The sequence below is a fragment of the Papaver somniferum genome, chromosome 9 (assembly GCF_003573695.1).
Source record: "Papaver somniferum cultivar HN1 chromosome 9, ASM357369v1, whole genome shotgun sequence".
NCBI classification, from domain to species: Eukaryota; Viridiplantae; Streptophyta; class Magnoliopsida; order Ranunculales; family Papaveraceae; genus Papaver; species Papaver somniferum.
In genome coordinates, this window is record NC_039366.1 from 31,319,472 (window position 1) to 31,345,552 (window position 26,081).

Sequence of the window (26,081 nt, forward strand, 5' to 3'; positions counted from 1 at the left end):
TTGTAAAAAAAAAAAAACTTCTTCTAGCTGCGTGAGGTTACAATTTAATAGAATAGGACTGTTTAAATTTTGCATTTTCGATAGAATTTACAAGTTAATAGAATAACTAAATACATCCAGTGATTAAAACACTGTACATTTCTAAAACTGTTAAAATATGAAAACTTTAAGTAGGTAAGAATTTTTCAAATTTATTTAAAATTTCAAAGAAGAATTCTTCCTTTCCCTGTCAATAATAAAGAAAATAAAGTTGGATAAAGAAAACAAATTTATTTTTTTTAAAAGAAAAGCTATAAAATCATGTCCAAATATGGAGAGAAAATAATAACAAAAACCAGAGGTTAGGCAAAATTTAGAGAAAAGAAAGAAAGAAGGTGATGAGCTAAAGCTGCCTAGAAAGGTGGGTTGTTGCTTGTCAAGGTCAAAACCCCAGCCAATGATTTTAAGAAATATTATTAGAAATTATTATTATTATTAGCAAAAAAAAAAAAAATTACAGCATCAACAAATTTTTAATATAAAGCTATTTTAAGGTTCCATGAAAGAAAAAGACTTTTCTAATCAAAATTCATTTTCGTTTTTCTTCTTCTTCTTCTCTCTCTTTTTATTAGAAAGAACAAAGAAAACCCATTGTGTATCTTTGATCTCTAAATCTTGTTGTTTGGTGTTTTTTTACTCTCTCCTTTCAAAATTTTTATATTATCTGATCTTTATAGAGAAATATTGTCTGTTAGAAGATAAAAAGGAAGAAATCTTAGATGTGATTTTGTTGGAAATTCTTTTGTCTTTTGAATGATAGATCAAATTCAATAAAGGGCATGGGAGAAGAAGGACTGATGATGGCAAATCCTGACAACCAGATTTAGATTCAAGGTATGGTAATACTAAACACAAAACATCCCCTCTAAATTCTCTGAACTCTATTTAAGATCATTGCTTTTTTGTCAACAGATAGACTTGTTCATGCACAGCACAGAACAGCAAAAAATTTAGGCCCATACCCATTTTGTTTTACTTCTTGAACAAGAGGATCTGTGGATGTTGATGGTGTCTTCTGAGTTATACAATATTGGGTATTATTATTATTGTTATTCATATATAAATCAAGAAATTACTTCGTCTTCTGTATTGGTTGAATTTGATAAGAAGAAAGCGTGTTTGTGTTTGGGTGAAGAAGAGTTTGATCTTATTGAGTTTGTATTGGATCTGGATTTAATGAACATTTCTATTGTTGGATGGTTTGGATAGAAAGGGAAATGTGAGGTATGCTATCATCTGGATTCATGAAAATAGTTTACCCTTGTTGGAAGCCTTCTGTTGAAGGTGATGATAATAATAATAATGGTAGTAGAAAAAGTAGAGACGAAAGTGGCCGGAGCGAAGGATTATTATGGTATAAAGATTTAGGCCATCATGTTAATGGTGAATTTTCAATGGCGGTAGTTCAAGCTAACAATTTGTTAGAGGATGCGAGTCAACTTGAATCAGGACCGTTGAGTTTATATGATTCGGGACCTAAAGGGACATTTGTTGGGATCTATGATGGGCATGGAGGTCCGGAGACTTCTCGGTTCGTAAATGATCATTTGTTCAACAATCTCAAGAGTATGTTTTTCTTCCAATTTGCTCTCTTTATAAATTTGTTAATTCTAATTGTAGCTATGGTTATTAGAATTCTCCGTTTTGTTTCGGTCTTTTGGCCAATGTGTTCACAAGAAATTGTACAAAGATACATGATAGTGTATCTATCATGTTGCGCAACAGCACCGTGCACATACCTAAGACTCTTAACCAGTATGCAATTCAATTAGTACTGTAGAGCAAATAGAATGTGTTATAGACTGTAGTTTCTATTTGAGAGTCAACAGTCACCTTTTAAAAAACTTGTTTTCAAGGTTGGTAATTGTGAATTGACTCTAAGCATAATCTGAAGAGGTTTCAAGTTCAAATAGGAGAAAGAATGTAATTATTAGTTAATTGGTTAGCGTGTATTTGATGTCGTGTTGGAAATTACGCAAACAGAAATTGTTTGCAACTGTTCATTTTTAGAGGATTACTGTACTTTCTAATGATGATTGTTGAAAATGAAATAGAATAAGCTTTTCATAATCAGATACCGTACTTTAACTGTCAAGGCAAATGTTGATAAGAAAGAGGCAAATGTTAAAAGCTTACCATAAATGTCAAGGCTGGATGTGAAACAGTATTTTAGGTCATTTGGTTTCAATTACTCTCATGGGGTCAATTTTTGATCCTAGAGGTTATTAATGGCCTCAACTATCTGTAGACTTTAAGCACTCTTAATTGTATTTGTGACTCTCTTTTATTCTGGATGTGTTTTCAGTTAAAATTTATGTTCTCATCTTTTAGACTTGTGGGGTTGCAGGATTTACGGCAGAGCATCAAGGGATGACAGTAGATGCTATCAATAAAGCATATGCAGCTACTGAAGAGGATTTCCTATGTCTAGTGAGGGAGCAATGGTGCAATAAACCACAGCTTGCGTCAGTTGGAACGTGTTGTTTGGTGGGCATGATATGTAATGGAACACTATATATTGCAAATGCCGGAGATTCTCGGGTAGTTTTAGGGAGATCGGAGAGAGCCCTTAGAGAGGTTAGGGCTATTCAAGTGTCAGAAGAGCACAATGCAAGTATAGAATCTGTGAGGGAGGAATTGCGTTCAATGCATCCCGATGATTCACAGATTGTGGTTTTAAAACATAAAGTTTGGCGTGTGAAGGGTATAATACAGGTGAGTTTCTGTTGGATTTTCAATGCATTTGTTTTCTTAATATCTTTAGAAGAATCAAATAGAAGATATTTTAGGCTTGCAGACATAAGTTTGGGGTTGATGTTCAGAGTATACTCTTCTGAAATGCTTGCAGATTTCTAGGTCAATCGGAGATGCCTATTTAAAGAGATCAGAATTTAACAGAGAGCCTCTACTAGCGAAGTTCAGATTGCCTGAACCCTTCCACAAGCCCATCCTTAGTGCTAAACCAGCCATATATGTGGAGAAAATCTACCCGCAGGATGAATTTCTTATATTTGCATCTGATGGTCTTTGGGAACACCTTAGCAATCAAGAGGCTGTTGACCTCGTTCATCGTTCTCCACGTAACGTAAGTTTTCAAATCTCTCTTCCTCTACCTCAAACTTTTACTTCCAAAATAGAACCTTTTGTTGAATAATGATGTCTTTCTATTAATCTGCCATGTTTGTGCAGGGAATTGCGAGAAGACTTATTAAAACTGCTCTTCGAGAAGCAGCAAAGAAAAGAGAAATGAGATACTCGGACTTGAAAAAGATTGACAGAGGAGTAAGGCGACATTTCCACGACGATATCACGGTTATAGTTTTGTTCATAGACCATCAACTGATCAGTAAGAACTCTTGGAATGGTGCCACGGTTTCTATTAGAGGAGCAGGTGGAACCCCTACAGACGGCAACTCCTAATACGGCATGGGTCTAGATTCTCCATCTCTTCATAATCTTTCTCCCCCCATTTTACCATTTGTATTAAAAATGAAACGGCAAATTCTTTATTCATACTAACTTAGGCTTCCCAGTAATGTTTCTTCATTGAAGGCTCTCTAAACTAGAGACAGTAGTAGAGCTGGGAGATTTAAACTGGGAGATGCTTTAGGAAGAAAATCTTTCCTTGTAAAAAATTGCCTAGTAATTGGCAAATGAAACTTAAAAACTGCTCATTTTTAAACCATTTTGGTTTTCATTCTGCGCCTTTATGAGTCTCAAACACATACATCTCGAAAATCACTCATGTTTTATTGTTTGCAGGAGCTGACAAACACACCCAAGTTCGCAAAAAAAAGTAATTATGCAACAGTGGTATGACATTTCAGTCTCAAATGAAAAGCTGTTTCGATCCTAACAGATCAAAATGGCCGGCCATTATCTAAAAATGTTCCAACGGCCTCAATGAACTAAATCAGGTTTACCAAACTCCAACCAACTTCCAGGACTTAAACCTGCCAAACATACTCTAAATGCATGTTGGTTATGAAAATTCAATCTGCATGAGCAAACTCTTTTCCTGGCAGAATATACCTTGTAAAACGTGGACAATGCATGAACCATAGTATTAGACTTAGTTGGTCATGGATTCATAGTTTTGGAGGTAAAGTGTGACTAGAAAAGGGAAACAGTGCTTTTCTGGTATCAGTCTCTTTTCGCTCCAACTTCTCAACGGTTTCGGCTAATTGGGAAAGTAATTAACCATTTGTTTGGTAGAGACGCCATCAATTTTCAAGTTTTTTATTTGATAGAAGTTTGAACTTTCAAGTGACCAGGAATTCTTGCAGGCATAATTTGACATAACCACAGTCTAATCAGGCGCATGAACCAGATTCACTTTCCCCAAGTGGCCAAGTTTTTCTAGTCAATGGCTTATTGATGAAATTTTGTGAAAACAGAACAGTATCAATGAAATTTGACTTTATAACAATTACCTCCAAAAGTCTTTCAAGACTTCTAGAATTTCACTTTTTTGCTCAAGAGAAAGTTTGACAATACTGTGCAGAAGAAAATAAAATAAAGAGAAAAGAGAGAGGAATCGCAATTTTAATGGTCAGAATAGAACTGCAAGCTACCAGTGGTATTGTTATCCCCTGGGAAATATTTTCCACTGCCATTCTGCAGCACCCCCGGTTTTGAAAAGATGACATGGTGATAGGAATTATACACAAAAGTGTTTCCATGAGATACAACTCACAAAAGTGTTTCCATGAGATACAAATAAACTTGAAGAGTTAACTTCACAAAAATGTTACTGTAAAAAACACCATGATTCACAGGAACAATAAGAATTTTGCATTTGAGAACAGCATAAAAGACAGTAAAAAAAGGAAACCAAATTACTGAAATTCTCAGAATCACATTTTTGTTTTTCAGCCGCTCAAAATGACAAATACAGCAATGGAGACATCACTACAGCCTAGGATTCCATATGCTCAAAACTTAACATTCTGGAACCTCCTGAGTGGGTACAGTATGTTATAACACAACATCTGACGGAATGCAAGAGGAGTTGAGCAGAACTCTCAACGCTGAGTTAGAACTTAGCGTTAACCATGAGAACTGAGAAATCAGAAATTTGAATCAAAATTACTGTTCCAAGAAGCATCAAGTGTTTCAAACCCCTCCAGTAGCCTTAGCCGCAATAACCACCTTCTGATATGATCGCCAAAATGAATTGAACCAGTAAGACAACTAGAATAATGTTCGGTTATTGACAGTTTCAATTTCCATGAATAGTAATCTAGGCATACAACATAAACTCGAGAAATTTAACCATACCTCCTCAGTTTTGGCTTTGCCAGGGGTAACTGCTGTACTTTCTGAAAATCTAGAAATTGCAAGAAGAAATAATAGTTTTAGAGCCTGTTCCAAAATCAAGGAATCTTTATGTAGCAAAACACAACTGGAATGTTCATTTGTTAAAAGGTAGAAAAGTGGTGCTACGATTGCTAACCTCGCTGCCCTGGCCTTCTTTTTATCTTCTTCTACTGAATCAATCTTGGGAGTTTGTCCAAATCTGGCTAGCCGATCTTTCTTCTTTACTTCATCATCGGATGCCGGTTGTACCGAAATCCCAAACCTGAGATTGAACAATTATGAATACACCTTTGCATATCTAGAAGGTTTGGTAAAGAGTATAAAGATACTCAGGATAAAAATAAGAATCTATTTGCAACTACTGCAATGTCCTGTCAGTAATAGAATGAAAAGCCTAAAAGAAACAAACCTCTCCGCCCTGGCCTTTTTCTTGAGCTCTTCTGCTTGCTTTAGCTCCTCTGATCCCATTGACGAGGTCTGACTGCCAAACCTGCCAAAGAGATAAGGTCATATTGAAAACTTAATCTGAAATCAGGAAAGATAACAAACCAGCGCAGGGGTTATTAACATAATAACTGCGAACCAACAGATAGAAGCTAACATTGCAGTTCAGATGCAATCGTTCGCCCAGATAAGCAAAATAGTTACAGTTCAGCATAACGGTGGACAAATCTAAGTCGATGTATCGAGAGAAGCTATTTTCAAATTGAGACATAACATGACACGGTGCCCTAGTGTTAGGCTATGGTAGAAGCAACACTACGTCGACAATTATCATACTGAGAATTGAATCCAGTAGCCTAAGCTTCCAGCGTCCCTGGAAAAAATTCAGTGGCTGCCTAAGGTCAAGTTATTCAACTGGCGTTTTTCTGAAAAAGTGGACCCCAATCTACATTGATCAATGCTACTGGATTCAAGTCTCAGTACGATAATTGTAGCCTAAGGTTCCAGCCTTCCTGGGAACAATTCAGCGGCTGCCCAGGTTCAACTTATCCAAATAGTGGTTTTCTGAAATAATGGACTTTGACCTGTGTCAATCAATGCTACTTAGGCTCATAAGTTATAGAAAGAGTAGATAACATGCATACACGTTGAAGAACATTAACAATGTCACAAAAAGAAAAACAAGACAATTAAACTTAAGCATGTTTGCAGACACATCCAAGTCAAAGCTCAAGATTAACTAATCAAGTTTACATGCAGCAACGCCTTATAAGCTCTGGCAGAATCATAAATCGCAGAAACAATTTTCACATTTAGACTTCAATCCAGTTGCCTAGTGTAGAAACCAAGGATATCCAATGCTCATCTAAGATCAACTTACACATTGATGGCACTTTTCTGAAAAGAAGAACTTCACCCTCGACCTATGAGACTACAGAGTCATTTATCCACATAAGCTATACAAACACCAAACAGCATGCATACATGTCAAAGAACATTAACAATTTCACACTAGTAACACAATTAACACCTTCGATATTGAACATGTGGAGTGTTTCTTAGCTTAGGCACACTTATAGGTGAGGCAGCTAGCTCATCCTCTCGCCTCAACCACCACTCAGAACAACAAAATATATCACTAAAGTCCCATTTTACAGCTTCCATCCTTCCACTCAAATCATGTTAACAATTCCAATTCTCTCTAATTAGCACTCAGAATCTCTATAGCATGCAAATTAGGCATTCTTGTTGTTACCCCCAAAACAAAGTTCACTATTACTGGAATCTAGTCCAAGCTCATTAAAACCCTAATTTAATAACAACACGAAAAATCCAAAAACCCTAGAATCAAAAGAAACCCTAGAATAACCAATAACCAACATCAATAGCACAAAAGATTAAAAAAAAACGATTTAGAAGAAAGGGGGAGAACCTTTTGGCTCGGGTACTGCGTTTTTCTTCTTCAGAGAGCTGAACAGGCATACCAAAACGCTCAGCACGACTAATTTTCTTCTGAAGAATGGAGTCTGGAGAAATTGTTGAAGCTGTGGTTTCTTTAGAGTCGTTTTGCTTCAGTGTTGGGTCTGAGGAGGGTGTTTCTAGGGTTTCCTTATGGACTTTTCCGGTTTTTGACTCTGTTTCATTTGATTTCTGAGTACCAGTCGCCATTAAAGATGGAACAGAAGAAATCAGAGACAGAGATTTGATGAGAGAAAGAAAGAGAGAGACGGAGATTGAGGGGGAGTAAGAGCTCAGTTGTTGGTGGGGAATGTTTGTACGCGGTATTTTTGTACAACGAAAAAGAATCCGGAATCCGGATCACTTTCCGATTTCAACCCAAGTATTCAAAACACATGCCCAACCAACCTCCTAGAAAACGCCCTTGGCATTCACTCCAATTGATCAAAGCTGCTACAAGGGTACCAATCGCTGGTGATCTCCCGTAGAATTCGATAACCCACAATTATGCAGTAATGGATAAAATACTCAGGTACTCCAGTTTATCAAGACTGTTACAAGAGTACTAATCGCCTGACAATCTCTCGTGGAATTCGATAGGGACTTATTCTTCCAGACAGGTAATTTTTGTTTGAGCTTTTCCACACAAGGCTTGAAGGACTCCATTTTTCTTCTGTTAGTTAATAGCTAGAGGAGACCCCAAATATTTTTCATCCTTTACTATCATTTAAACTCCCATGAAGTTGCTAATCCTGATTTCCAGATCTTCATCTGTGTTTTTTCTGAATAAAATCTGAGATGTGTGAAATTTATGTGTTGAGCAGAGGTTGTGCTGAAGGTCTTGAAGATATATGCCATATTTTTGTATTCAGCCTTTGCAGAATACCAAATAGTCATCTGCAAATAACAGGTGGCTTATAGGGGAGCTTCCACACAAATCATGGTGCCAGATATAATGCTAATAGTCTCAGCGTCTAACAGAGTTTTGGATAAGGCTTACATGAAGAAGAGAAAGAGGTATGGTGATAGAGGATCACCTTACCTGAAACCCCTAGAAGGCTTAAAGAAGTCCCCTGGATCACCATCCAATAGAACTGCTAGGCTTGTACTGGTGATGTATTGTTGAATATTTTTGCACCGTTCCTCATCAAAGCATATTTTCCTCATGACAATAACCTGGAAATTCCATTCCACTATGTCAAAATCCTTAGGCATGTCAATTTTTATGCCCATTGTGTCATTTTATCTTTGATTCCACCTTCATATCTCATGTCATGGATGATCTCATGAGCTAGAGCTACATAATTAGAAATTTTTCTTCTTATAACAAAACAGATTGGTATGAGGATATTATTTTGTCAAGCATCTGTTTCATTCTTTTTGCTCTAAGGGGAGTTAACTTTATAGGATATATTACAAAATGATATGTCTGAAACGGGCCGCAATGGAGCAGTTTTTATTTTTGGGTATGAGAGAAATAAAATTGGAGTTCATTTCCTTGACCATGTGGCCATAATTAAAGAAATATTGGACCATCTTAACAATGTTAGCTCACACGATCTCCCAGTTGACTTGGAAGAAATCTGGAGGGAGACCATCAAGATTAGGAGCTTTATCTCTAACCATATTGTATTGGGTATTCTTGACCTCCAAAGAATCAAGTACAACAATCAGGATGAGGTTATCGTGTTGAGTGATAGTTGTGGGTATAAGGTTTGTGACTTCGAAGTTGATATTGTTATTGATGTTATCTTCAGTAGCAGTCATGATGTTGAGATGGGTGGTGAAATATTTTTCACCCCCATGTCAGTCAACCATTGTCCCTCAGCATCTCTGATAGTTTCTATTATGTGTTTCTCATTATGTTATTGGTAGCTCTATGGAAATTTTTTGTGTTTCTATTTCCAGTTTGATAGTTTGATCCCTCCTCTTGTTTTTCCAGAACTTTCCGGTATCATACCATTTTTTGACTTTTTTCACTTGCCGTGTTTATAGCTCTTCATTCATAATAGTTGAAATAATTTTGTGTAGCCATTCTAAATGCTTTTTGAATGTCTCCAAATTAGTTTTGATGTTACCATAAACCTTTTTGTTCCAGATTTTACTTTAACAGGGGTGTATTGGATTAGGAATTATAGGGATAATTAAGATTCCTAGAATTTCCATGGTATTCAATTTAGATTTATTTGTATTCCCTAAATTTTCAAGGTATTTAATTTTATGGATATTAAACTCCACAAAAGTCAGAAATATCCAATTTATTTAGAATTTTATGGATTGTTAGGGGCCCAAGACTTTCGTGGAATCTTATGTATATTTCAAGGCAGAATATAAACATTATTTTCTTCTACAAATCTCAACCCAAAACACAATACTTTTGCGAAAACTTATGGATTCTCATATTTTGTTATAAACTAGCACTGCCCACCACAATTGCCACTAGCACCAGCACCATCCTTACCTTCACCACCACCACCGTCTTCGAGACCACTCCAACCAACACCACCACCGCCATCATCAGTGCCAAAAACACAACCACCACTTCCACCTTCGGAATCACCATCCCTACCTCCACCACCACCACTGTAGCCAGCTGTTCCCATACCACAACCACAACCACCACCTCCCCCCCTCCCCACCCCCACGCCACCACCACTATCCCTACCTCCACCATCAACACCATCACCACTACTACCACCACCATCACCACCACAAATATATACTAGCGTCACCACAGCTTTTGTCGTTGCAACCACCACCACAAACTCATCAAGATAATGTTTATTTTAGAAATCTTTATTATTCCTTATTATTGCATTAAAAAAATCCAAACTAATCTACATATTTCACAGATTTTCTAGATTCCATATAAATGTTTTTAATTCTGGTAAAATCAAAAATATTAGTATCCATATAATTCCTAATTCAATGTAATCCTGTAAGTTTAAACTCCTTCAGCTTCCTAGATATCATGAAAGCAGATGATCCAGAAAGGTTTTGGTTCCAACATTTAGCTATGTTATTTCTGCAGTCTTCATGGTCCATCAAGGGACCAAAGAACTTAAAAAGAATGTGATCATTTTCCAATTTGGGTTGGAATTCAAAAGGATGGAGTGGTGATCAGATCCGATGGTAAGCATGATGGTGATGGGAGTAACCATTCCTCATGTAATTCCTCCATCCATTCTCTACTCATTGAGAACAAGACTTATATTACACCAAGTAAAGGAGCAACCAGTGAATCCCAAATCAATAAGGCTACCTCATTAATTTTAGTGCTGAAAAAGTTTGCTTCATTAACGTCAATGGGGTGAGAACTAAATTTTTATGAGTCATGGGGAATAAAATTATAGTCTTAGATAATCAACCATGGCATATTGTTTGAGGCATCTATATTCTCAACCATCTTTCATGATTCAACTTTTTTATTTAGCAATAGGGACTCCCATAATAGCCAATAAGGATCTAAAAATAATTGTTGGTTGGAGATACAATCACATTTTATATGGTGATGGGAAAAGTCAATGGCATCAATATTGATGTTTTCCTTCCATACGAAATCCTGATCACTTTCCATACCAACATCACCTCCAGGATCCACAAACCAAAAGTTATTAACATTTAATCCTTGATTATTTTGTTCATATCCTCCCGTTTTTGTTTGGTTTCAGATAGGAACAAAATGTCAGGGTTTATCTTGTTGAGCATGTCATTTTGATACCTTTTGGTGTTTCCTTGTCCTAACCCTCAGCAATTCCAAGCAAGGATTGTAAAGGATTGCCAAATATGGGAAACAGTGTGATAATAAATAATAGTTTTTCCATGATGATTGTGAATAGAGTTGCTTTTGTGAACAATTATGTAGAACTTCATAATCAGATAATAACATTTAGCAATCCTACAATTATACTCTATAGTTAAGACCACTTTGAGTTGGGAGAATCAGTAAGAAAATTTTCCTTTGGAATACTGTTAATATTTTGAGAAGCTTCTTTCAGATCACTTCCACTAGCCTCCCCATATTTCCTCATGTCCTCTCCATTTATTAACATCTCAGCCTTGCTTAGATCATCCTTGTTTTTCTCCTGGATTTCAGGCATCCTATGGATGCCTGGAAAGCTTTCATTTTGATTCAATATTGACAGGATTTCCACATTCGAGGCCAGACTGGGTTTCCTTGGCATGAAGTTTTTTTGTTTTTTTTTTTTAAGATTTCGGTCTAGACTGTTAACAACCGCTAGTCTTTCTAATAAATAATCAAAAGCTAAAATGATCGAAAACTAAAATAACAATACGATATTATCACATGATCTTTCCTAACAATATGTTAAGCTCTTGATCTAGTTTGAGTGACCTTATATCATAAGATAAGGTTCACAAGAATAAACAAACTAGGTGTAGTGAAGAGTTAACAATTGTTAGTATTAGAGCATTACTCGGTCGAACTCACAAGTGTTTTTATCTCAATCTTGTTATCAAATTTGGTTGTCAAAACTATATCTTGATTTCTAGTCTACAATTAGTTATGTCTCAGACTAGGTGTTGATGGTGGTTTTTTGTAGTTTTTAGTTTAGGGCGAAAACTGTAAAAGTCTGTCTACCTGACCCGGCATCAGAAGTAGTAGACCTTGATATATCTATATTCCGCAAGGAATTTAAAAAATATATCAAAATTTGATGAGTGCCTATGTCTCTCTTCATATTGTATTGAAACTCAAGCTCCTAGATGAATTGTTAACTAGTATAGAGCCTAATGAGTATTTAAGCTCCTAGCTGCATTATTCACTAATGCTGGAGCATGCTGCATAATAAGCTCCTAGCTGCATTATTCACTAATGTCGGAGCCTACTGAGTATCTACTATATGTTGTGTTCTTAGCTGAACTCTCAATTTTGACATGATATAGCGATTAATGATCATTCTTAGCTGGGTGATATTAATTTCCCGATTGTCTAAATTGAGATATGCATGGATGTACCTGATCAAAGTGCAAGATGTGAGTTGCGCTGCTCGTAAGAGTAAAAAATTAATAATTTGGTATTTGTATACAAAATATCTAAATTAATTGATTTTGCATCAGTTTGCAAAATTTCAATTTTTAACCTCATTTTGTGTCAACCCGCAAAAATTAGGGTTTTGCCCAAAAATGGAGCCAACACAATATCTCGATCCCTATTGGTCGAGAATCTAGGAAAACTAGGAAACTGGTCCATCATGGAGCTAGTAGGATTAGAATCCTATCAAAAGTTGGAAAATAAGGAAAAAGGGGAAATTGTGACTAACATGGACTGCCGTAAAAAGAGGACGACCACTGATAAGCACGTAAGTGCTACATTTTATACCCATATTTATATTAGTTATGACTCAATATTTTGACTAACGACAGTATTTTAGTGCTTTTGTAGAAAGTCCAAGCAAACATGATGATTGAAAGAATAAGTGGTTAAATAAATAACTAAATGGCGTTTGCGGAAAGGTCAAGATGTGGCTGGCCTGGTAATTCTATTTATTAGCAGCACTTATAGGGAACAAAATTCTTTTGTGTACTCTTGGAGCACGTGTGGTCCACTAAAGGGTGAAAAACCTAAGAAATGGGAGACGTCCAGCTCCTCAACTCCATCTCATTTTCTTGGTGGAATGCGAAAGCATACTCTTGTCTTTCAAGGCAGAAGAGAGTTTCACTTCTCCAAGCAGCAGCTGTAGCCGATTTTTCATCGAGGGTACTGTTGTTGAAGGTACCGATTGTTCTCGATGGCAGATACAACTACAAGCAGTGATGATTGTTCGTGCCTCAAAGTTACAGAGGGGCGAGATTCAAGAGCTGTTAAGAGGCTGATATGGCAGAGAATGATGGGTACAAAGTCGTGAAAGATTGGGTTCTCATATAACCGGAGATCCAAGCAAAATCATCGAATACATGGGTTGTTTGTGACCTGAATTATGTGCCAACAGAACAGCACCGAGTACTCACTTGCCGGTGGTGTATGGTGATGTACGTCCAAGAGTTGGTATTGTTTAGGGACTGAAAATGTTTATGAATGTGTGGTGTGGGTGAATTTCGTATTTGCAGGTCAAGAAAGCTATAAGGAAGGTTCGAAATCAAACCCAAAGGTACCCTGATGACGCACATAAATTGCCCTGGGTGTGTCTGTAAAATTGCCTGAAAGAAGTTAAATGCAGTGGCTCGAGTTTTAGATGGTTTCGGCCAATATCTCATTCCTGGAAACGAATGGAGTAGCTAGTGATGCTGGTGGAGGATGGACAGTGAGAAGATGAAGTGAACCAGTTGATGTTGTGCTGTGGCTGAAGTTTGTACCATCGAAGCAGTCAACACGAGCCGCAACTTTGGGGAGAATATACAACTGTTCTTATATCGAATGCATAGGAAGGAAAGTACGAGACGAATGGAGACAACATTGGTGATTGGGAAAGTAATTGCAGGCAGTGGTGATGTTTAAATTCAGTCTTCCTATATTACAGGACGAGTTCTTCATCTCAGCAAGCTCAGGTTCTTATGGACTGTATATGGAGCTGTTGAATCGTTTTTGAAGGTGCACAGATGTTCCGGCATGCAGTAAGAGGCAATGATGCTGGTGATCAAGTGGAGTTGGTTGAAGGTGGCATCGGACATAGAAGAAACGAAAGCAAGCCATGAATCCAGCTGGTGCTGTTGGATTTTGTCGGTATGAGATGTAGATGAACGGTGGACGCTAGTGGTGAGATGAGTCCGGTTCTGGACTAGGTCTTGGAAGTAATCCTCTAGGTCTTGGGAGGGCTCGAATCACTTGGACATATAAAAAGAAATGAACAAAGAATAGAAGGGAGGCCGGTTTTGGGAGGTTCCAACAACTGAAAGCTACGGCGACTTAGAGGTAGACGACGGAGAAGGGCGTCAACAGGAACAAGGGTTTGAAGTTCCATTTCTCTTATTCTGTTTTGATTTTGATTTTCCACCGATTCGCTTTGATATTTTTATGGCTTTTGAGAAAGCCATATGTTGCTAGACTTTTATGTAACTAGGGTTCACTGTGGAAACTATTTGGGGTATTAGGCTATTTGATTTGAATGATTGAGCAAAGACCATTATGATTTGAATAGATTGATTTTCGAATATTGTTTATTGATTTATTGAAAAATGAGTTGTTGCTCCATCGGTTTAGTAATAACCTTTGTGCGTAATTGGATAGTTTTACAGATAGTTTTGGTCTCGTTATTTGATAGTTCAGGCTTGGGTTGAATCCTTTGATGGGTTATACTTAGAAGAGCCAGATACAATTTGTGAATCAATAATTTAGTTTCGTTTAACTTTCTCGCTAACACAATTTGATGGTGCTTGCTTGGGTTTAGTCTTTTGATGTGCCATGCTTAGGGTGTCCCATTGATATTTGCGACTCTAATACATATAATAGGTGGTGTCGATAGAACGAATAATAAACATATATTTGAAATCATGTTTCATTTCAGTAATTATATAGAGATAGTAGTGGATACCATGAAACCCTGGTTACCGACTTTTCCCGTTGAATTTATTTTATTTGTTTGATTTATTTTCTTTGTTTTTACAATTCTAAAAATCCAAAAATATCATTGCTGGTTAATCGATTAGAGATAGTGATTACAGTATTTTCACCGGTCCTCGTGGGAACGACCCGTACCTGTCGTTGTCTACATTGTAGACGTCGTGCGATTGCGGTTATTACATATATAGGCAATCCCGAAAGCCTATCAATTTTTGGCGCCGCTGCCGGGGAGCTGTTGAGAAATATTGTGATTAGTATTTTTGATTTGTAAATAGTTAGGTGTTTATTTATTTTTTTTGTACAGTATTTTTATTTTTTTAAGATTTCTTTTTACTTTTGACTCTTTCTGTGTTTTAGCATTTCTTTTCGGGTGCCTTTTCGAGAGTCATGAATTCTTTGCACCAGACATCTGAGATGACGCTCGGTGAATACAAGTATGGGCCACGGTATAAGGAAGTTCTTGCTTATAATCGTCTCAGGTATGGAACTTGGAATCCACGTCATTTCTATATGGGTGGCTATTCAGGTGTGTATCGATCCCAGTACTTTGAGGATGATGAGGAACTTGACACTACTAATGATTTTAGGAATAATGATACTGTTATAACATCTGAATCTAGTGTCGCTTACCCAACTGATCAATTAACAGATTATTTGTCTATTCAAAAGGACTAGAGTTGTATTACAGATGCCATTTATTCAGATAATGATGATTTAGAAGAACATATTTATACGGAAGATACTATTGTTGAGTCTGATGACTTAGAGATAGTAGACGTGCATAATGAGATATTTTCTAATCATTCAAATAACGAGATTCCTATAAGTCACTTAGTTGCAGATAATAATGAGGCGATTATTCATGATATTGTTGATCCATTGAGCTCCTGTTTTGCTGACTCATCTTGTGATTTTCTGATTGATGATGTGGATGTGGAGGCAATTGATGATGCTCAGGTAACTACTGATTTTGAACCAATCGCAGTTTGTTTAGCCCACTTTGCAGATTCCAACGATCCTATGCTTATTGACATTGTCAATGCATTGCGGTCTCCAATGGATAATCAAGGTAACTCAATAACGGAAGTTATTTCCGCGGACTTAAAACCAGATTTAAGAGTTACTAATTTTAATAAACTTGAACCATTAGATACATGTTTAAACCATTGTGTTGTGTTTGATAATCCAGTACCTTTTTGCATTGACAATACATTGCTTCCTCTGATATATAGTGAAGATAATGTGTCGACTGGATGTATTTCAGCTGATTTAGAACCTGATTTAGAGTGTGCTTCCCGAATAGAAAATAATAGACATTCAATGTTTGTTGTCCATGTGAGTGATTTATTTATCTCGACTAAGGACTATTTTATTTTGGGAATGAATTTACACATCTTTTTGGAAGTTTATAGTGTTTGCAGGTTCATATTCATAGCTGACCTGATTTGTTGGATTGATCCCCAACTTTTCAGACTTTATATATATGCTTTGCTGCTTACTTTGGTGCAACCTCACCTTGTTTGGGGTTATTTATGTGCGCACACATGGATACAAAGACTATGCTTTATGGGAGTCAACCCATACGATCTTGCTTCATGGGAGTCAACTCATCAGATTTGTCTTCTTTCCCCTATCTTTTATTTGCTTGAATTTCACATCTTAATTTTTACGTTGGATGACCCAATTACATTGAGGACAATGTAATGTTTAAGTGTGGGGGAGTGGTTGCGCATTTTTATTCTTATAGGTTCTCACTTTTGTTAGGAATTTTCATTAAAAAAAATGAAAGGCATGACCAGCTGTAGAGCGGGTCTAAAAAAAAACATTATATGACCAGCTGTGTAGCGGGTCTATTTTTCTCTTTATCTTACTATATGACCAGCTGTGTAGCGGGTCTCTTTCTCTATATCTTATTATATGACCAGCGGTGTAGCGGGTCTTTCTCTATGTCTATCTTATTTTATGACCAGCTGTGTAGCGGGTCTTAAAAAAACTTTAAAAAAAATTATCATTATATTGCATGGAAATAATAGAAGAAACAAAGAAGGATGAGAGACGACATGATCTCTAATTGATCGATCAGTCGTATTACATAGTATTGTTATCCTTTATATACAATCAAAGGGAAAACCCTAACTATCTTGTTGGGCCGCACATCTATGGGCCGTAGGCCCTACAACACTCCCCCTTGTGCGGTCCAATAGAACTTTATATGTAGTGCTTCACATTTAGTGCTTCGAATGTAGTTCTTCAAATGTCGTCATTTTCTTGATGATTTGAGCCGAAATCATTTGTCTTATTAAAAGTTTGACAAGGAAAAACCCAGTGAGACAAAACCTTGGTACAACTCTTCACATGTAGTGCTTCACATGTTCTCTCGTACTTTACATGTAGTTCATCACATGCAATACAATCTTCAAGGACCGATGAGTCTAAGTTAATTACCTCGTTAAAACTTTGTCAGGAAAACCCAGAGGGACAAAACCTGAGCTAAAGGAAAGGAGTACAATATTAGTAAAACTTAGAACATAGTTGAACTTGAATATGTTGCCTCATTAAAACCTTGACAAGGAAAACCCAGTGGGATAAAACCTTGATGAAGGGAAAAGAGTACAACGTGACAGATTCAAGTAAAGGTGATCCGTTGCATATTATCACTTTGCTCCGTTGAAATTGACTAGTTGCTTCACAACTCTTAAGGAAGAAAATCCTCGTGGGAAAGACAATAGTCTTAGATGGGAAGTTACATTCCCGGTGTTTGTTGTTGTCTCATTAAAAACATTGCCGAGTAACAAAACCCTATGGGAAAAAGAAACTTCGGTGAAGGAAAATAGTTCAATAAACCATTAGATGCCCCTCCCTGATGTCAGAAAATTTTCAATAGTCTGATGCAGTCAAAAGGAGTTTAACACACTTTAGTTTGGTGACTTGAATATTTATAAGACCATGTTGTTGATTCTGGAAGTTACATTGCTTAACAGACTATCGCGTTTCATTTCTTTGATTCAGATATTTTCAGTAATATCAACGGCGATATTTATGTCTTCAACATTCAACATGCTTGATGTTTTTAGTGTTGTCTCGCTAAAAACCTTGTCGAGTAACAAAACCCTTTTGGAAAAACTATTCTCGATCGAAGGGAAAAAGAGTACAACACAACTTCAATTTCGAAGTAAAATATGTCGACATCATATCCTTGGATCCTCCCCCTGATGTCGGCATCTCTCCCGGATTACTTTCAGAGTTATTCCAGACACTTCCTTTAGTCATGTACTTTTCGAAACTGAATATCGGTAATGTAATGACTTAGAAAATAGTCTACCATATCTCCCCCTGATTACTTTCGTTGGAGAAGAGATTATTGTTCCTTTATAATCAACAACTTTTGGATTGCACTTTCATTAGCATTCATTTTTATGTCTTTGTAGGGATAAAACAAATTTATGTCAATGGTTACTTTTAAGTACATAATTACATTCACTATACCATTCCAATGACATTGCGTTGCCCCGGAGCTATATCTAGCTAACAAGTTCCCTGAGGATGCAAAATTTTATCGAGTACATTATTATACTAAGTACAAAAATGCGTATATTGTACTTAGATATGAGAATTTCATCTCCAACACATCCTCGCCATCTTCCTTTAGACGAAATGGTCACTTACTTACATTTGAACCTCGACTAATCATGGGAGTGCTATCAGGATACATGTCTTTGTTAAATTTCCTGACAACTTTAGACATATGCAAACTGGTGGAATAATATACCACAAGCTCAGTATTCGATCGAGCTTTCCCTAAATTTTTCATCTCAAATTCGTATTTTAAATAGTTTTTAAGGTATCTTATTACATCAAGAGTACACATCATGTCTGTACCATCAACATAAATAACTACAATTCCAAATCATGAACTTTCTTATGAATATGCAAGGAAAAATAACTTACTTGTCTATCCCTCCAAATCAAATAGCCACTTAGACGGGTATATCACATCCGCCTGATTGCTTGAATCTATAAGTGAGCATTCTATCTAACTGTAAATGCACTATGTGGTTTAGAGTCATTTGATTTGGGCAACAAAAGTCTATCAAGTACTTTTGTAAATATCTTCTATCTCTTGATTCTTTCATAAATACATAACAACCACATACATATGCTTCATTTCAAGTCCTTTTGAAATTACCAAGCTAACTAAGTAGCGGAACTCTATAACGTTCATTACAAGAGAACAACTCCAGGGCTTTGTGAGAAACCTCGCGCCACAAGGCGAGTATTTGTACTTTAAGACTACTTTCTTTTCATTATACTTTATGACAAATGAATTATGTATGTCCAATAGGCTTTACACTTGGTTGGTTAGCACTACCACACCAAATACCCGTATATTTTCCAAAGAACTAAGTTCTACCTGGATTGTGTAGGCCAAATATGCTATTTATTTGAAATTAATCAAAATAAAGCATGGTTCGATCTCATCGTGCTCCACTTATGGAGCAACTATTTATGGATTATATCATCATTGGGCATGCATGATACTTCCATTGACTCATGTGCATTCTCATAATCCGTCAGGATTTCATTGTTCTCTAGAATCATTTAAAACTTCGGAGCGTCCTCCATTATTGATTCATGGACATAGTCAGAGACAATCAAATGAGATGACTTCATTAATGATACAAATTATGTTGTGCCTTGCTCATCTACTTCCTTTCTAGGTGAGCATTGATCGAACCTAGTGGTCTCTCCATCTTCCTTTATGGAGCCACGACCTCAACTACACTTCCACCAAGTGTAGTTGCAACACCTTAGACTACGATGTACCACATACTGAGGATTTCTAACCTTGCAGGAATATTTGCAGCTGGTATGTGTGATCTTGTCACTTTAGCGACATCAATGTACATTCTGAAAATTGATTATTCTTTGTCACTTCACATTTACATTTCTGGAGTACAAGAATCAATATGAGACAAAGTGGGAACACACCACGACAATTCATGTCGTTCCGTTAGAAAATACTTTTTCTTATCTCCCCCTAACAACGGGAAGACTGTCTCATTAAAGTGATAACCTGCAAATATAGCAGTAAGAGATATCCTGCCAAAGGTTTTAAAATGCGGATAATTGTTGAGAGTAAATATCCAACAAAATTACTTAATCATTTTCGTGACCCATCATAGTACGACGTGGACTCGTAATGGCACATATATAGTGCAACCAAAAATGCGTAACAACACAAATTTCAGGCTTAAATTCAGTTACCAATTGATACGCAGAAAAGGTTGACTAATATTGGGTTCTAAAATGAATTAAGTAAAGATGCGTGTAATATTGCATATCCCCAAACCAATAAAAGGTACGTTGGTACGCATAACCTATTCCTTAGACACCATCGGTAACCTTTGATGGTAGCCTCTGCGAGACCATTGGGTATAAGATGCTCTATATTGATCCTATTAAACATGCAATATTCATCAAGTCCTTTTGATGTAAATTCTCTAGCATTAACAAGGGTGGTTAGCCTTTGCAGTTTGCATTGTGTAATATGTGCTAGGAGTTTTCAAACGCAAATTTCTTGGGAACTATAACTAGTCCAAAATGTCAAAACATTCACCAGATCCATCAGTCACTTTAATGGTCCGCATTCTGCATGAATATTTTTCTAAATTTCACTTTGTTTTCTTTGTAATATGGAATTTTTCACCATTTGCATCTTAGGATGGTCTAGATCCTGTTTTACTGAAGACTTTATAAAATGAGTGATATGTTTTCTTACTCTAAAGCATTATGGGGAGAGGCAGCGAAAATCTAGTAACTTTAGAAATCATTGATTGTGATAGATGTCGTAACTTCGCATTCTATTAGTTCATTGTCTTGTACAATCAAATGAAGTGATGCCCGTGTTAGTACTTCAAAACGGAACATCGTGTCACAACCAATGTGCCTTATGGTTATGTTAAAGACTTTATGAATCGATCCCAATCAGTTCATTGTTAGGGTTAATAAGAATTCAGTAACTCAAGTTCCAGTGATTTACAATTCACTAGATTGACAGGATATGCTTCCTTCCACATTCATTAAAAATAGTTTATAGATGCAATCAACTTCATTCTCACTGTAAGTTTACAAAAAGGTAGGTAATAGTTCATGCATGAACACCCTTTGGTGTGATTATCCCTTAGTACATACATAGCTTAGACATTGAGTCTTGAGAGATTTAATAAGTGGTGTGTCCTTATTACGTAACAAAAGTCGGATTCAATTCATACTTTAGAGCGAATATATGTTACGTTTCATCCAGATATATCTCAAGTGCTTTAGAGAATTTATGTCTCGTGGTTTCACTCCATAAGTGCATATTTTTGATCTAGTTCAACTGAATAAGATAGTCAATTTGCTACTAAAGATAGTCAATAAGCAAAGTTCTTGTTGCCATTAAAGTTGATGTGAAAATTGTTTGCTACTATGATACACACATTACATTGTATATATCAACACCTATTACTAGGTGCATTTCCAACTCTTTCATTTATGACGGGAGCTAGAATTACATCTTAGCTTCATCCCATATTCTGTTGATACCTGTACTTTGGTGTCATTATTACTGGAAAAAAAAATACATCTTTGTCTCATGATATATATGTCCCTTTTCAAATGCTTTATATGAGTCATTACGTCTAACCCTCATTACTTCGGGGTTCTTTCCATTTACAATTTTGCTACATATAACTTAATTTGAGAATTTTTTTTATCTCAATAGGCCAAGAGAATCTCACAACACATGTCAACCACTTACTTTAGGTTGAATAGATTACTAAAGATAGTTCTCTTGTTGTTATACTTCACATATACTGGTCCGTTAGTACCGTGGATGAAGTAGAGGCATGGAATTTTTTTTTACTCATATTACCTTTTGTGAGTTCTTTCACAAAAATTAGAATACATGTGATTTTATTTTGCAACATATCATTTGAAACTACCGACTCTTTAATAGTTGAGCAAGCGGATTACATTCCACAGAAAATTCAAATTTGGGGAGACAATATCATGTACGGAATAATGGTCCAAGTCCTTCTAAACCTCAAATAAATACATTGGAATCGAGTTGGTACAACCAATTAAACAAAAAGCATCATTCAACTATAATAACCAATATCATATTCAAGATAGAAACTGACCCTTTATATAATATGGACTTATCTAAGACAAAAGAACGTTCTAAAAAAAATGAATAAGCCCAATAGATATTCGATGTAAAAACCCACATTACACTTACATACCTCGGACTTGGGTTCCCGTTGTATTTACACAAAAACCGGAACATGAGTAAGCTGGTTCGGCCAGAACGGCTTAGGGCGACGGAACCGGACCGGATGGGGTTAGACCGGTTGGACCGGACCGGATGGGGTCCACAGATTTCTCTTCCATCTTGGAACATTTCTTCCTCCACGGATGATTTTCGCTCACAAATTTTATTTTATTTTTTTTGTTGGAAGTATAACAAAAAAAAAATGAAAAAAATAATAATCAGACAATCAAAATAACAATTCAATCCTTTTATTCAATGTATGCTTCAAAAAAGAAAAGAATGGCAAAAAAATGCAGGTACTTGAATAGCGAAATGTTTGTGTAGCGATAAAATTATGCTACACGGCATACGTTGCAAGAAATGATAACGGTTACGACATTGATACGTAAACCTAATAGATTTTGCGATACATACATAGTCCGAAGTTACAATTAAATAAATCACATTAAAGGGAATATTAATAAACCGTTAAACAAACATTGATTCTTACATGCAGAGCAGTAAAGAAAAAACAATCTTCTTTTACAGACATTCTCATAGGCATGGGTTGAAATTTATATAAGCTAAATTAGCATATAATAATGTTATAAAAAGACATAATATTTGATTTTAAAAATTGTGTGGGTGATTTTAAATGGCAAACAAATGACAAACAGTAGGCAAAGATATGAAACAGACATCACTTAATAGGAAGTACAGTGTACACCATTACGACATCAAGCATGTGATAGGTGATGGCTTATTAACTTCTAGGCTAATCCCCTAGAGAATCAGAAAAGCATATGATAAGAAAAATCAAACTACGCATAGATTAAAGATGGCATATGGCACATATCATGTCTACCTATCATAGATCTAACTAAAAAAAAATCAAAACATGGCGGACAAAACAAAAATGGCTATGACAGATCAATACCAAACGTTTACACAAACAAAAATGAAATTGGGGATTCGTTAAGGTATACCGCGTGTTGAGATACCGTGCTTGATTGTCATGAAGAGGTAGAATTCGTGTTTGAATCAATGGTATACAGGTTGAATTCGTGTTTGAATCAATGGTATACAGGTACGGACCCAGAAAAGATAAATTTTCTTTTAAGGTCCGGGTTAGAAGCTTTGGTCGAACAAAAAAAAAAAAAAATTGGCTTGTGGACTGGGAAGCCTACCCCGCTGTAGGTCCGTCATTGATGGTATCCAAATGTAAATCTTCTTAGCGTACGATTGAAAGAACAAAAAGAAACGGAAGTGACAAACCCAGATCATAATGGAGCTTTCCGAGATAGTATTCTAAAAAAAATGAAACAACTCTCCCTTTCACGGTAGGGAAGAGCTCGTGCTGATAACGTATTGCAGGGAAATAATAGAAGAAACAAAGAAGGATGAGAGACGGCATGATTTCTAATTGATCGTTCAGTCGTATTACATAGTATTGTTATCCTTTATATACAATCAAAGGGAAAACCCTAATTATCTTGTTGGGCCGCACATCTATGGGTCGTAGGCCCTACAACACATTATGATTTTTAGGGTTATGACCAGTTGTATAGCGAGTATTTTCAGGGATATTTCCTATGACCAGCTGTGTAGCGGGTCTTATGTATGGTATTTCAAAATTTTCATTTTATGACCAGTTGTGTAGCGGGTCTAACTCTCTCTTATGATATGACCAGCTGTATAGCGGGTCAAACCATTGTTTTGCTCGAGGACTAGCAAAATATAAATGTGAGGGTGTTGATAAGCACGTAGGTGCTACATTTTATACCCATATTTATATTAGTTGGGACTCAATATTTTGGCTAACGACAGTATTTTAGTGCTTTTGTAGAAAGTACAGGAAAACATGATGATTGAAAGAATAAGCGATTAAATAAACAACTAAATGGCGTTTGCGGAAAGGACCATATGTGGCTGGCCTGGTAATTCTATTTATCAGCAGCACTTATATATATCACGGCCTGGAAACCAATTCAGGGAACAAAATTCTTTTGTGTACTCTTGGAGCACGTGTGGTCCACTAAAGGGTGAAAAACCTAAGAAATGGGAGACGTCCAGCTCCTCAAATCTATCTCATTTTCTTGGTGGAATGCGAAAGCATACTCTTGTCTTTCAAGGCAGAAGAGAATTTCACTTCTCCAAGCAGCAGCTGTAGCCGATTTTTCATGGAGGGTACTGTTATTGAAGGTACCGATTGTTCTCGATGGCAGATACAATTACAAGCAGTGATGATTGTTCGTGCCTAAAAGTTGCAGAGGGGCGAGATTCAAGAGCTGTTAAGAGGCTGGTATGGCAGAGAATGAGTACAAAGTCGTGAAAGATTGGGTTCTCATAGAATCGGAGATCCAAGCAAAATCAGCGAATACATGGGTTGTTTGTGACCTGAATTATGTGCCAACAGAACAGCACCGAGTACTCACTTGCCGGTGGTGTATGGTGATGTACGTCCAAGAGTTGGTATTGTTCAGGGTCTGAAAATGTTTATGAATGTGTGGTGTGGGTGAATTTCGTATTTGCAGGTCAAGAAAGCTATAAGGAAGGTTCGAAATCAAACCCAAAGGTACCCTGATGACGCACATAAATTGCCCTGGGTGTGTCTGTAAAATTGCCTGAAAGAAGTTAAATGCAGTGGCTCGAGTTTTAGATGGTTTCGGCCAATATCTCATGCCTGAAAACGAATGGAGTAGCTAGTGATGCTGGTGGAGGATGGACAATGAGAAGATGAAGTGAACCAGTTGATGTTGTGCTGTGGATGAAGTTTGTACCATCGAAGCAGTCAACACGAGCCGCAGCTTTGGGGATAATATACAACTGTTCTTATATCGAATGCATAGGCAGGAAAGTACGAGACGAATGGAGAGAACAGTGGTGATTGGGAAAGTAATTGCAGGCAGTGGTGATGTTTAAATTCAGTCTTCCTATACTACAGGACGAGTTCTTCATCTCAGCAAGCTCATGTTCTTATGGACTGTATATGGAGCTATTGAATCGTTTTTGAAGGTGCACAGATGTTCCGGCATGCAATAAGAGGCAATGATGCTGGTGATCAAGTGGAGTTGGTTGAAGGTGGCATCGGACATAGAAGAAACGAAAGCAAGCCATGAATCCAGCTGGTGCTGTTGGATTTTGTCGGTATGAGATGTAGATGAACGTTGGACGCTAGTGGTGAGATGAGTCTGGTTCCGGACTGGGCCTTGGAAGTAATCCCCTAGGTCTTGGGAGGGCTCGAATCACTTGGACATTTAAAAAGAAATGAACAGAGAATAGAAGGGAGGCCGGTTTTGGGAGCTCTTTGGGAGGTTCCGACAACTGAAAGCTACGGCGACTTAGAGGCAGACAACGGAGAAGGGCGTCAACAGGAACAAGGGTTTGAAGTTCCATTTTTCTTATTCCGTTTTGATTTTGATTTGCCACTGATTCGCTTTGATATTTTATGGCTTTTGAGAAAGCCATGTGTTACTAGATTTTTATGTAACTAGGGTTTACGGTGGAAACTACTTGGGGTATTAGGCTATTTGATTTGAATAATTGATCAAAGACCATTATGATTTGAATAGATTGATTTTCGAATATTGTTTATTGATTTATTGAAAAAATGAGTTGTTGCTCCATCGGTTTAGTAGTAACCTTTGTGCGTAATTGGATAGTTTTGGAGATAGTTTTAGTCTCGTTATTTGATAGTTCATGCTTGGGTTGAATCCTTTGATGGGATATACTTAGAAGAGCCAGATACAATTTGTGAATCAATAATTTAGTTTCGTTTAACTTTCTCGCTAACAGAATTCGATGGTGCTTGCTTGGGTTTAGTCTTTTGATGTGTCATGCTTAGAGCAACTGCAGTGGTGCGATCAAAACCAAAGATCAAAGATCAAAAAAAAGATCAAATTTTGGGTTTAGTCCGTGTTGTCACGTAACGGTCCCGATTAAAATTTGGTCGCGCGTAATTTAAATCTCCGCCCCAAAAAAATTTCATCGGGCGTATCTCAAATGTCCGCC

The 26,081-nt window shown here is 36.8% G+C and overlaps 3 protein-coding genes across 3 annotated transcripts; 1 reads left to right on the top strand and 2 right to left on the bottom strand.

The window, feature by feature from the left end:
- Positions 1-556: 556 nt before the first annotated feature.
- On the top strand, positions 557-3,741 carry LOC113310286 (probable protein phosphatase 2C 38). Its single transcript, XM_026558900.1, has 5 exons — positions 557-873; positions 952-1,605; positions 2,387-2,754; positions 2,888-3,124; positions 3,229-3,741. The coding sequence occupies exons 2-5, from the start codon at positions 1,266-1,268 to the stop codon at positions 3,457-3,459; spliced, it is 1,176 nt and encodes a 391-aa protein (XP_026414685.1). The 5' UTR covers positions 557-873; positions 952-1,265; the 3' UTR covers positions 3,460-3,741.
- Positions 3,742-4,776: 1,035 nt separating this feature from the next.
- Positions 4,777-7,578, bottom strand: LOC113308589 (protein MODIFIER OF SNC1 11-like). Its single transcript, XM_026557057.1, has 5 exons — positions 7,235-7,578; positions 5,768-5,848; positions 5,495-5,620; positions 5,320-5,368; positions 4,777-5,193 (listed from the first exon to the last, which is right to left on the bottom strand). The coding sequence occupies exons 1-5, from the start codon at positions 7,468-7,470 to the stop codon at positions 5,155-5,157; spliced, it is 531 nt and encodes a 176-aa protein (XP_026412842.1). The 5' UTR covers positions 7,471-7,578; the 3' UTR covers positions 4,777-5,154.
- Positions 7,579-9,674: 2,096 nt separating this feature from the next.
- On the bottom strand, positions 9,675-11,360 carry LOC113311708 (glycine-rich RNA-binding protein GRP2A-like). The gene is made up of 2 exons (XM_026560514.1): positions 11,185-11,360; positions 9,675-9,948 (listed from the first exon to the last, which is right to left on the bottom strand). Exons 1-2 carry the CDS (start codon positions 11,358-11,360, stop codon positions 9,675-9,677), a joined length of 450 nt encoding a protein of 149 aa, XP_026416299.1.
- Between the last annotated feature and the right edge of the window lie 14,721 nt (positions 11,361-26,081).

Excerpts from the sequence above, each read along its gene's own strand:
- LOC113310286 (XM_026558900.1), top strand. The coding sequence starts at position 1,266 with ATGCTATCATCTGGATTCATGAAAATAGTTTACCCTTGTTGGAAGCCT. Across the intron at positions 1,606-2,386 it reads TTTGTTCAACAATCTCAAGA|GATTTACGGCAGAGCATCAA; the intron begins GTATGTTTTTCT and ends GTGGGGTTGCAG. Across the intron at positions 3,125-3,228 it reads TTCATCGTTCTCCACGTAAC|GGAATTGCGAGAAGACTTAT; the intron begins GTAAGTTTTCAA and ends ATGTTTGTGCAG.
- LOC113308589 (XM_026557057.1), bottom strand. The coding sequence starts at position 7,470 with ATGGCGACTGGTACTCAGAAATCAAATGAAACAGAGTCAAAAACCGGA. Across the intron at positions 5,849-7,234 it reads CGCAGTACCCGAGCCAAAAG|GTTTGGCAGTCAGACCTCGT; the intron begins GTTCTCCCCCTT and ends TCTCTTTGGCAG. Across the intron at positions 5,369-5,494 it reads AAGAAGGCCAGGGCAGCGAG|ATTTTCAGAAAGTACAGCAG; the intron begins GTTAGCAATCGT and ends TGCAATTTCTAG.
- LOC113311708 (XM_026560514.1), bottom strand. The coding sequence starts at position 11,360 with ATGCCTGAAATCCAGGAGAAAAACAAGGATGATCTAAGCAAGGCTGAG. Across the intron at positions 9,949-11,184 it reads GATTCTCCCAACTCAAAGTG|TGGTGATGGTGTTGATGGTG; the intron begins GTCTTAACTATA and ends TGGTGGTAGTAG.